A 12,937-nucleotide genomic window follows, 5' to 3' on the forward strand; every position below is an offset into this window, starting at 1 on the left:
CCACGCTTGATTTAATCTGGCAAAATGCTGAAACCAGTGGATTGTGATAAGCTAGGTATGTATAATGTGACATTTAGAGCAAGAGCAACCACTAAGTATCTATGCAAAGAGATACACTCAAAAACACTACAGAGAAATCAAAATGGAATCCCCCCAAATGGCTAAGTAACTCACAGGAAGGCAGGGATTGATACAGGCAATGGCTTGGATGGATCTCAAGGGTATTATACTCATTGAAAACAGCCCATTTTAAAGTCACACCCTGTATAATTCTATTTATATAACATTCCCCAAATGACCAAATTATAGAGCTGGAGAGTAGATTACTTATTACCAGCGGTTAGGGATGGTCGGGGAGGGAAGGGTGTGACTATAAAGGGACAAGCACAAGGGAGATCTCTGTGGTGATAGAACAGTTCTGTATCCAGATCTGGTGGTTACCTGGATCTACACGTGTGATTAAATGTGACAGAACTATGCACACACATGGTACTACTGTCCATCTTGTCTTCTGCTCCCGTGTGGTTCACCTCCACCATGACGCCCTCCACGCACTTCCATCATTCCATCAGCTTCCTCCCTCCTCAACTTTTCTTCCACGCTTCTCAATGCTTTCAGACAGTTCTAAGTGGATGTCTTCTTGCTACTCTACTCTCCACACATCCTAAATGTGGCTCCTCCCCTCCCCCCAACCTCTCTACGTTTTGCCATCTTTCTACCTGTCACCCACAACAAACGTCAGTCATCCTTATTCTTCCTTCTCCCTGGCCTCCCAGTACCAACCAGTTCATTTGTCTTAAAGGATTCTTTTAAAAATTCATTTCTGTTCTCACTGTCACCAGTAAAGTTCTGGACCCCATGAACTCTTGCTTGAAACTTGATGAGAAACTTCCTAACAGACCACCAGGCCTCCAAACTCTCACCAATCTTATCTAGTCTGTAGAGCAAATATCAGAATATCCTTTGACGTGAAAGCTGAAAACTGTCTGTACACAGGAAAACTAGAACGGGAGATCTAGATACCTGAGTAGAAGTCAAACAAGACATTTCTCCAAAAGCAGTTAAACACATTTAGTTAATTAAAAACTTCTCTTCACACAGTCATACAACTTATAGGTGACATTGTGTCACTCTCAGTAGAAGTGCAAAATACATACCTTAACTCTACGAGTAATGCTGAGGAACCGACAAGTTTTATCATAAAGTTCTTCCAGATTTTCTCGGTCCCAGTAGAAATCAGGAGTGATCAAGAAGTCTGAACTCAAGTTTATATGGTGTCTTAAAAAAAGGAAAATCATTTTTAATTTTTATCTTGAATTAAAAAGCATGGTCTATTTTATTTCTTTTTTGAAGAAGATATTTATTGATTGATTTATTGATTGAAGTATGGTTAATTTACAATGTTGTGTTAATTTCAAGTGTATGGCAAACTGATTCAGTTACACATATATATATACTCTTTTTTAGATTCTTTTCCATTATAGGTTACTACAAGATATTGAGTACGGTTCCCTATGCTATACAGTAGGTCCCTGTTGTTTACCTATTTTATATATAGCAGTGTGGCTATATTAATCCCAAACTCCTAATTTATCTGCCCCCATCCCCTTTGGTAACCACAAATTTGTTTTCTATGTCTGTGAGTCTACTTCTGTTTTGTAAATAAGTTTATTTCTTATTTACATGGTGCTTTATAAAAGTAGTTCTTTTAAATTTTTTTTTTTTTTTTGGGGGGTACGCGGGCCTTTCACTGTTGTGGCCTCTCCCGTTGCGGAGCACAGGTTCCGGACGCGCAGGCTCAGCGGCCATGGCTCACAGGCCCAGCCGCTCTGCGGCATGTGGGATCTTCCCGGACCAGGGAACCCGTGTCCCCTGCATCGGCAGGCGGACTCTCAACCACTGCACCACCAGGGAAGCCCAAAAGTAGTTTTTAATGCTGATTCTTGTAATATTTCTGAGAAACATGTAAACAAAAAATTTTCAAAATGTGCAACCAAATTAATTCAATCTTTATATTAACATTTATGAAGTAGAGAGAAAAAAACCCAATTAAAAAAATTTCTAGGGACTTCCCTGGTGGTGCAGTGGTTAAGAATCCACCTGCCAATGCAGGGGACATGCGTTTGAGCCCTGGTCTGGGAAGATCCTACATGCCGCGGAGCAACTAAGTCCATGGGCCACAACTACTGAGCCTGTGCTCTAGAGCCTGTGAGCCACAACTACTGAGCCTGCGCGCCTAGAGCTCGTCCTCCGCAACAACAGAAGCCACCGCAATAAGAAGACTGCGCACCGCAACGAATAGTGCCCACTTGCTGCAATTAGAGAAAGCCCGTGTACAGCAACGAAGACCCAACGCAGCCAAAATAAATAAACTTATTAAAAAAAAAATTTCTAAGCTTTTTTTTTTCATTAAAATTTGTTACAATATACATGCACATATATTTGTGTGTGTGTGTGGATAGGTAATCAGATGGCTCAAAAATAAAAAAGACAGAAAAAGGTAAAAATTGACCAATCTTACTCCTATTCTTATCCCCATTTTTCCCTTTCTCCCACTCCCTGTGGGTAGCCGCTGCTACTTTCACACACACACACAAACACACACACTCTATTTCTACCTTTTTTACATATGAGGCCTGAGTTTGCTTTTAAACAAAAATTTATGTTATAGAAGTAACACATAAATAGCTGTTCACTATAAAAAAGAAAAACCCTAGAGAAGAACTCAGAAAACACTGGTAGGCCCGTTCCCCTAACAAATCAAATCCTTTCGGCCCTGCCAATACTCTCCTGTGTCCTTCCAGATCTGCTTCCATGCACACATGTGCACGTGTGTGTGCGCGCGTGCACATACACCTACGTGTCTGGTAGTATGTATACGTATGAAGATAGAGATGAATATTTATGTTGTTTGCTTCCAAGTAGGATCATACCATGTATAAGCTGTGACTGCCACATTTCTATTTCTCGTCATAGATTCGCCACATTCCTTTGAATAACACATAAGCACTCTTATTGTAAAGAGATGAAAACTTAGGATAACAACAGTAAGACTCTACGAAACTATTCACATACCTAAGTATATCAAGTCCTGATTTCTGAGTCCTAGTATTATAATTCGCTATATCAAGTTCTGCTCGCATGACCAAGAGAAGAGGGGAGAGGAGTCTGTCTCCCCCATTTCTTAGCGAGCTCAGGCTTTAGATGTGCTGTGGGACGCTCTCATGCAGGGCTTTTTATTTTTGTTGGTGCCCTGAGTTAGGGTCCCTGAGCTTTGAGAAGGGCCTAGATGACGCAACACTGGACCACTTCTCTCCAGGGCAAGTAACTAAGGAGAATGTGGAAAAGCAACTCTTAGGTAAACTATTGACAAGGAACTCCAGTAACTCACTCCACACACGACAAGGGCCGAAACACTGAGAATCCTGCCTAGTGAGAATAACACCAAGATTCAGGGTGTTTCATTCCAAAAATCTTGGGAAAACTACAAGAATGAAATAAACTGAAGGCCTTTTAACTTAATTTTGAACGATGTACTATTATATTTCATCAATTCTAAGACACTCTTCTTCCCATTTTAACATCTCTGAAAATGGGAGGCATCTTTAAAATTGATGATGTCTTACAGGTGGCAGTTGAGACTTAGTTGTCATTGCCTTAGATGACTTATTTCTCTTATTCTTTCCTTTTTATGTATGCCCAAGAGGAAATGTGATCAATCTACATCCAAATAAGACCGAGAGCTATTTCCGTAGTGCAAAGTTAAAATTCTGTGATGAAAAAGCATTGTCTCATATGTCAGTGGGCAGCATTCTCACTTTCTTGTGGCATCGTATGGTATCTTAGAGTCAATGAAATATGGTACATCACTTTTCCGTAGCAATTAGGTCTATTCAGCATTATGATGCAGTGCTATACTTTTACTGAGAATTACCCTTGTCCAAATTCTAGAATGCATCTTTCCACCTTTGAATAACACCTACTACGCTCGCTGACGTAGGTTTAACGTAGAGTAATGATGGTCTCTCTTGCACATGCACAGTTTTTTCCAGTACAGTCCTAATACAGCCCAACTGCTTCTAATGGGTAAGAGTTCTCCATGCTTATAGTGAATGAAATAAAAACAGCTGCAATTCCCATAAAGATATAAATGTTCGCTCTTTACTGTAGAGCTACAGGGAGATTTTCTGGAGATTGTTAAATATATGAAATATTTCATTTACAGAGAAAATTTTACCTTAAGGCAAAGAGTTCACCCATTTTCTGCATAACTTCTTCATGAGATAGTTTCACTTTCTTCCCAGCTTTTAAAGCCTATTTGGGCGGGGGAAAATAGATACATACATACACAGGTTTCCCTTCTCACTAGCATTTTCTATGATGTACATTCCTAATCGCTTAATGAAAAACCAGGGGCTCTTTTCCCTAGTATAATTATTCTTTCACAGTAAAAACAAAGTTAATTACAGTAAGCATGATTTTTAATGTATTCTGAAGTTCTGATATAATTCTAGATGCATTTTTCATGCCACTGTTTTCCTTGTAATTTGTCAAGACACTTTTTAATCGAGAAAAGTGGTCATAATTTCCTTCCTTAGAGAGGAAACATTTCATTTTATTTCCCTTCAATTCAGTTACATTAAAAATATTATACCATTAGAGAAAAGTAATTTGAATTTGAAGTTTTAAAAGGTTTCTTATTTTATCATTTTATACGTAACCGGGGTTTTTTTTTCCTGCTTAAATTCAGTGCAGCTTTCTTAATGTTTATTATTACTTTATTGTACTTCTAAATTCATCATTATAGTGGGAAATTTGTATTTTTCCCCAATAGAACTCAATCCTTGAAAACAAGCATAAAATTGATATAATTACCTCTGGAATCGACTGAATAGATTCAACAAATTTATCCAGTGCTGCTTCCCAGATAGCCAGTTTCACTGGGGGAAAAAAAAATTAACAACAGAACATTTATCATCATATTCCTGTTTCTACAAAATGTAAAACTGCACAGTACCTTCACTGCCATTTCAACAATAGTTTAAGAAGCAGATGTCCAAAAAATTTGAGACTGAAATTTAAGAGTCGTTACTTATTATTACAAAAGATGGCACTAGGTAGAAAGAGACAGAAGAAAGTTGACTGGATTTCCAAGCCCTGCTCGCAGACCAAAACTACACTGGGTAGAATCCCTGATTTTCTCCTACTGCATCTCAGAAGCTGAGAGGAACGAAGGGTGGCTCTGTAGAGGGGCAGAAATCAGGCCTTCCTGACCTTCCCTCCACTCCTCTGGGCTGTGGGTACAGCTCAGAAGTCCCGAAGCCTCCTGGGTGGTATGTGCAGTCCACCACAGCAGCAGCCTAGTGCAGACTGGTGGCAGGAACATTTCTTAGAACATTTCTTCTACAGTTCTATTCAGGTGCGTGGATCTCGCCGAAAAAACTGAGAGCCACTGTGACTCTCTGTCCCATTCCTGTGAAAAACCAAGAGTGTATTTTTCTACATAGAGGCCCGTGCCCAATCACAGAAGGCTGTGCTTTCTCTGCCTGGATTAGAGACAATGTAAGACTGACAATCTCAGAGAGAAGGAGAGGGGAAAACAAAGGTAGTGACAATAATAATAACAGCAACAACATAAAAAAGTATTTTTGGAGAGGTAAGCTTTACCAATACCACTAATAAGGAATGAATAACTATAGCACGGATACTATATATTATACTCTATACGACATATATTTTTCTCTTGGAGGGAAAAAAAAGGAAAAGGAATTATAAGGCTTTGCTGAGTGCTCTGCGAAAACATGTCAAAGTCTCTACTAAATATTTCAGCTTCCCTCGATGAAATGAAAACTATGTGATACCGTCTCTGATAAGTAGCAGTAACTTACCTGAAAGGCAAAGAGCATTTGAGAAAGCAAATTTCTCTAGAATGGCGTCATCTAAATCTAGCTCTGAATTTAACCTGATTTCCCCTCTGTGAAGTTTTGACTGTCCCCTGAGAAAAGAAAAAAAAAAAAAAGTAGTTTCTAAATCGCAAAAAGTACCTTTTTTCTTTTGAAAAATAATCTTTATAATCTTTCTAGAGGTCATTTTGGCAATCTGTATCAAGAGTCTTACAAATGTTCTTATACCCTATGATCCAAGTAATTCCACTTCTAGGAATTTATCCTAAGGAAATAATCAAAGATGCAAGGAAAGATCTGTGTACAAAAAACTTTCTATGGGGACTTCCCTGGTGGAACAGTGGTTAAGAATCCGCCTGCCAATGCAGGGGACATGGATTCGAGCCCTGCTCCAGGAAGATCCCACATGCCATGGAGCAACTAAGCCCGTGTGCCACAACTACTGAGCCTGCTGCCACAACTACTGAAGCCCATGCACCTAGATCCCGTGCTCTGCAACAAGAGAAGCCACCGCAATGAGAAGTCCGTGAACTGCAACAAAGAGTAGCCCCCGCTCACCGCACTAGAGAAAGCCTGCGCACAGCAATGAAGGCCCAATGCAGCCATAAGTAAGTAAATAAATAAATGAATAAATAAATAAATTTATTAAAGAAAAAAGACAAATGAATAGAGATATACATTAAAAAAAAACTTTCTATGGTCAAATGTTGAATAGTAAGAAATCAGGAAAGAAACTAAAAGTTCAACAGAAGAACGGTTCATTTATAGGAATTCACACAACAAAAAAGAACAAGCATGTTTTGAAAGGATATTTAGTAGAAAAGGGAAAATGACTACAATAATTTGCTAAGTGAAAAAATGCTGAATATAAAACTATGTAACTATACACAGTATAATCTGAAATCACGTGGACATGGTGAGTATGGGGAGGGAGATGAGGCAGCTGTGACAAACCAAGATGTGTATGTAGAGAACTCTGGAGCGACTGGGGAGGAGGGGGAAGGGAGGGAATCTGGGAGTGTAAGTATCACAAGCAAATAGGAAAAGTAGAGGCTAAACCTTCACGAGAGACGTGAGACCAGAAGACATGCACAAAGGTTGGTGGACGAGAAGACGATACAGGAAAGCTCATCGCTGGCTATTATCACTTAGCTCTTATCCCAATTAGTCTTTCTATAGCTGGTGTCTCTTCCAAATTTCCCTAAAGCTCTGCTTGTGTCACTTCCTTTCTCAATACAAAGACTTTTTTTCCTTCTCACATTCCACTAGACCAGTACCTCCCTGAGAGAAAAGCCCTTTTAATCCTGTTCATTCTGCCTTCTCTCTCCGCCCTAACATCCCTCCTCATTTTTGCACCCTTGCTGTGACGTGGAAATTGGCCAGTACGCTGCCTACCCATACATCTGACCTGAGAGTGGTACAGCAGTGGTACCCCCATTTCCACAAGTGGTTCTCTTAGAGCACCCTGTCATTATACTTTATACTTTTTACACTCAAAGTCAATGGGAAAAAAGCAAAAAGGATTTACTTCAGAGAAGACTTTACTAGAATAATCGAACAGGTTCATTCTAACGAAGGCACACCGTATTACTGATTTTGGCCGCTTAGGAAACTTACTATTTTGGGGTTATACTATCTACTTGTTTTAATTTATGGGTAGCCTGAGAAGCTATAAAAATAATATCTATCCACTAATATTTATTAATTGTTTCAGCTTTGTATTTGTACCAATAACTTTTTTCTTAAAATTAGTCTCCAAATTAATAATTTATCTTGCTGTACCTAGTTATTCCAAGCACCCTTTTCATAAACTTGATAAAAAGTTGCTTACTCTGTTTTTGAGTAGTTAAGCTCTTCATTCTCCCAGTGCACCAATGCAATTTCATAGGGGTGAATTTCATGTTTTTCAAGAACTTGCATCACATGCTTCATCTAGAAGAAAAGCAAGATCAACCTGAAATTATAACCGACTCCCTCAGTACAGAATAATGTTATAGAGTTAATGCTTATAACATTTTTTAAATTACATTTGATACCATTTCTTCTGTTCTTTAGGTTTTAAGGAGAAAGCAAATTCATGGTGATACTAAACTAATTGGAACGATATATTCACTTGCTTTTACATTTGGAAAACACAGACAAGCTTAAGGAGGAAAACAAAACCTCCCATTATCCCACGACCCAAAGAAAACCCCTAATAACATTATGGCTTGTATTCTTTAAATCTTCAAAACAAAAAGTTTAAGTAACACACTTGTAAAAATTTAAACACAGAGGTATAGAAAGTGATTCTGTCTGTTCTCCTGAATTTTTTTATTCACACACACACGCTGTATTTTATTTTTACAAGAGATAAACTGACACCAAACATTGTAAATGGATGGCCACAACAAAAGCAACAATGATTGCAATTACCAAACACGAAACACACTCACACTGTGTCATAATATTGACATTCAGTCCAGGAATCCTCCACTGTAACAGCTCCTTTACTTTGCAGTGAAAATTGATTTGTGTATTTTTTGCCTCTGAGTCCTTGTGGGATTTTTTTTTTAATTCAAACAGAAAGTCACAAAAATTATAATCATCCTCATCAGTTCACTCGGTCCCATGTAATTAATTTTCTTTTTCATCTTGATCTTTTGTTAACACTTTTATGAATTCATCAGTTTTCCATTAGAGTTCTGAAAATGCTTATTCATTCAGTTCAGCAGTACAGTCAGTCTCCTGAATTTCTAATCCTCTAATGTAACCACCATTAAACTTGGTGCATACCCTTCCAGACTTTTCCCTATGTGTATATGTATGTACATTTAGTTTGCTTTCTATATAAATGGGATGATACTGTACATATGAACATTTTCAATGCGATTCTCCTTCATGGAGGAAACATAATTGATTTAACCGTCTTAGATGTCCATCCATGGGTTTTTTTTCCTATTCTCTACTATCACGATGTCACATGTGCCAGCCTTATGCGTGTATCTTCAAGGACTTGTGGGAATATTTCTTTAGGATTTGTTGGAACAAAAGACATGCACACTTATAATTTTGATAAATGTTTCTAAAATGCTCTCCGAAACAGTTTTTCCAGCTTTAGAATCCAAAGATTTACGAGAGCATTCTTTTTTTTGAATATTATTTATTTTTTTATACAGCAGGTTCTCATTAGTTATCTATTTTATACATATCAGTGTATATATGTCAATCCCAATCTCCCAGTTCATCCCACTGCCCCCCCTTCCCCCCCCTTGGTGTCCATATGTTTGTTCTCTACATCTGTGCCTATGAGAGCATTCTTTTATTTATTTTTTTAATGAGAGCATTCTTAAAAAACACTGGGTATCATCAGCCTTTTACATCTTTGCAAATTCAAATAGCCAATTTGTACATTTTTCTTACATTTATTGCTCATTTATATTTCCTTTTCTCCAGGAAACCGCTCCCCAGTCTCCCTCCCCCTGCCCCCTATGTGTGTATCTCCTTTCAGTAAAACTGGGTTTGTATGAGGCATATTTTTTTTACCAGCTCTGGTATTATATTGGTTATATTCTGTGACCTGCTCTTTTAATTGAACTGTAGCATATACACAGGCAATTCCTCGGGAACTGGTTTCTTCCCACGTGACTTTTAAGAGCTGTAGTATGTACATCCTAAATACATACTATGGGTGTATTTAACAAACTTGCTATTATTATGTGTTTTGGTTATTCCTCATTTTTGCTATTGTAAATAATGTGTTGATGAACATTTCTATACATCATTCATCATATATAACTGTGATTATTTCCTTTGGATAACTTTCAGATGTAAAATTGCTGAGTTCAATATAAAGCTTGGATGTGTGTTACCCAACTGCCTCTGAAAAGGTGGTATTAAACAAATCATGATTGGGATATTGAAGAAATTATTGCCAGTGAGCTAAAAAGTTCTAGAAAACTTGATCTGAAATGAGACTCAGTGCAGCCAGCTTCCAGTGAACTGTGTGTACATGACTCATTTTGTAGGTTATCACACGAGAAGTAGACTTCCTTCTGTCTGCAGGGTAGCTAGGGTTGTTCTGATTTGCCACAAATTATTGTGTGCTCAGAGAATGGAAAATGTAGGAAACTTCTAAGTCAAAAAGAAAATCAACATCACATAATGCAGAGCAAATAAACTGAGGATTATCTGTTAATTTACCTTCCAATGGCTCAGATTATTCAGTGCCAATGAACAATTTATTCTCAGAAAACTAAATTTTAATACTTTCACGCTTTATTTATACTTACAGTTTTGTCTTTCACATTCCAGAAGACAGCAGCTCCTTCCCTGATTTAAAAGAATAAGCTAAGTTAAAGGTGGAATACATTCTTTAGGGCCACACATAAAGCCATGCTTAGGTAGCTTCTAGAATGCATCTAGAAGGCCGATTTTTAAAAATATGATTTATTATTGATTTGACATGATGGTCCCTGGATGGATATGATAAACAAAAGCTATCTTTTGAATTTCAGATAAAAAACCTGACCTCTCAAAAATTCATGGATTTCTCCTGTGGTTTGCAGAATAAATAACTATTATTGTAAAACCATGTAACTTCAGGTATCTAGACTCTTTCATACCCGATGCAATTCTTTTTTGTTTTTTTAAATTAATTAATTTCTTTTTGGCTGCGCTGGGTCTTTGTTGCTGCATGCGGGCTTTCTCTAGTTGCAGTGAGTGGGGGCTACTCATCGTTGCGGTGTGCGGGCTTCTCATTGCGGTGGCTTCTCTTGTTGTGGAGCATGGGCTCTAGAGCGCAGGCTCAGTAGTTGTGGCACACAGGCTTAGCTGCTCTGCAGCATGTGGGATCTTCCCGGACCAGGGCTTGAACCCGTGTCCCCTGCATTGGCACGCGGACTCCCAACCACTGCGCACCACAGAAGTACCCTGATTCAATTCTGTTGTACAGATATCAGAATAAGGAAATTTTTGAGACCTGTCTCATTAGCTCTCATTAGGCAGATTCTGCTATCAGAAAAGAATAAAGGGTCATGCTTTTAATATCTGTGGAATAAAGAGACTGAGATAAATTAAAGTTTCAGATGGTAAAGGCACCTATGAAATAATGCCAGCCATCCCTACAGTGCTCAGAGTAGACCTGCAACAATGCCACAGGAGGCCTTCACAATCCAAGTCTGCCTTTGACGAAATTTAAGTCTAAAAACTGTTAGGGAACTTGTTTTGATTTCTGAAGTCTGATGTGTTGAGCTGTTTTAGGTAGTAAATTAAAAAAAAGGAAAAAAAAAAAAGAAAAAGGAGTTACAGCTCTGGGTCATTGCACCAGAGGAAGGAAGGGTAGAAATGAAAGAAAGGTAGGGGCTTCCCTGGTGGCGCAGTGGTTAAGAATCTGCCTGCCAATGCAAGGGACATGGGTTCGAGTTCTAGTCTGGGAAGATTCCCACATGCCGCAGAGCAACTAAGCCCGTGTGCCACAACTTTTGAGCCTGCACTCTAGAGCCCACGTACCACAACTACTGAAGCCTGCGTGCCTAGAGCCCATGCTCCACAACAAGAGAAGCCACCGCAGTGAGAAGCCCACGCACCGCAACCAAGAGTAGCCTCTGCCCGCCGCAACTAGAGAAAGTCCGTGCGCAGCAACAAAGACCCAACGCAGCCATCCATCCATCCATCCATCCATCCATCAATAAATGGTAAAAATATGATGTTCCCATTACCATTCTTCAAACCATCTTGAGCAATGTGCTTAGTATGTGTGTGGGTCTGTGCTTAGCATCTGGGATGCAAAGATGAGTATGGTCTAGATCCTCTGCTCAAGGAAGTCCCAATCCAGGGAACACTGATCCACGGACCACCAATTACAATAGTGGGATCCACGCTGTAATAGAGTTACGCAGAATCCAGGTGGATGTACACTGGAGGGACACAGTTCCTAAAGGACTAGCAGAGCCAAATGAGAAAATGAGGAAATACCCCTGGGGAAATACCCCAGGCTCCAGGAAAAGGTGCGAGGGGGGCAGGCAACGTCTCAGAATAAAGAGCCAGTAGTGTGAGTGGCTGCGGATGAGGGGAAGGGGAGGGCACTCAGGTCAGAGGCGGGGAAGAGCCAAGCCCTGAAGGAACTTCGTGCTGTGATGAGGCGTTTGGTCACATTCCGTAGAATTTTAAGGACCGTATAGTGATCAGAATTACCCACTGAAAAATTGCTCTGCCTACAAACAGACAGAAAGACTGCTGGTGGGGTGAGAAGACAGGCAGGGAGACCAAGCAGTGAGTGTGGCAAAAGGCCAGGGTGGGGTCTCAGGATATGGAATTGGGAGGTGTTTAAGGCCACAGCCAGAGCGCTGGTTCAGAGAAGCACCTCAAGGCAGATGAGAGATCCCAGGAACTCTGCAGTATGGCGCTCAAGCCACATGTGACTACCGGGCACCTGAAACAGGCCTGGTCCAAACTGAGAGCTGCTATAAGTGGAAAATATACGCCGGGTTTCAGAGACTTAGTATGAAAAGGAGAATGTAAATCTCACTAATTGTTGACTGATCACATGCTGAAATGATAATAGTTTAGATATGTTGGGTTAAATAAAATATACCAGTAAAATTAATTTCAGGCAATATATGATGTTATTATTAGTGTGGGTCAAAATTAAATTCATCTTTTTTTAAATTAAAAATGCGGCTATAAGAAAATATATTATTACATTCGCGGCTTGCATGTGTGCCTTGCGTTGTATTTCTACTGGGTGATGCTGATCTGGAGGACCTCAGAAATCCAAATTCCTTACTCAAGTCAAAAGGGGTGTTTCTCTACCGGCACTAAATGCTGAACCCTTGATTATGTCCAAGGAAAGTAAGGCACCCACAGGAACAAAGACAGAGCTTCCAGTTATCATCAGCTGTAAGAACTAAGACCACAGAAACGTCATCAAAGTCTAGATTCTCATGGATGGTCCATGTATCTCTGTTCTGCCGCTTATTAGTCCTTTGACTGTGGGTAATTCACTTAATCCCTCTGACCGTTGGGAATAAAAGATCTTCCTCAAATGTTGTGAG

At 39.4% G+C, this 12,937-nt stretch overlaps 1 protein-coding gene across 6 annotated transcripts in view; it reads right to left on the reverse strand.

Moving 5' to 3' along the window:
* The window catches only part of RMND1 (required for meiotic nuclear division 1 homolog), a 39,130-nt gene that overhangs the window by 9,270 nt on the left and 16,923 nt on the right, over nt 1-12,937 (reverse strand). For all 6 annotated transcript variants that reach the window (XM_079939914.1, XM_079939910.1, XM_079939913.1 and 3 more), the window contains 6 exons: nt 10,175-10,214; nt 7,735-7,835; nt 5,889-5,995; nt 4,876-4,940; nt 4,238-4,314; nt 1,158-1,278 (listed from right to left, as the gene is read on the reverse strand). In XM_079939914.1, the coding sequence (XP_079796040.1) occupies nt 1,158-1,278; nt 4,238-4,314; nt 4,876-4,940; nt 5,889-5,995; nt 7,735-7,835; nt 10,175-10,214 (511 nt within the window). The remainder of the gene's footprint in view (nt 1-1,157; nt 1,279-4,237; nt 4,315-4,875; nt 4,941-5,888; nt 5,996-7,734; nt 7,836-10,174; nt 10,215-12,937) is intronic.

This window comes from Stenella coeruleoalba (genome assembly GCF_951394435.1).
Source record: "Stenella coeruleoalba genome assembly, chromosome: 12".
NCBI lineage: Eukaryota > Metazoa > Chordata > Mammalia > Artiodactyla > Delphinidae > Stenella > Stenella coeruleoalba.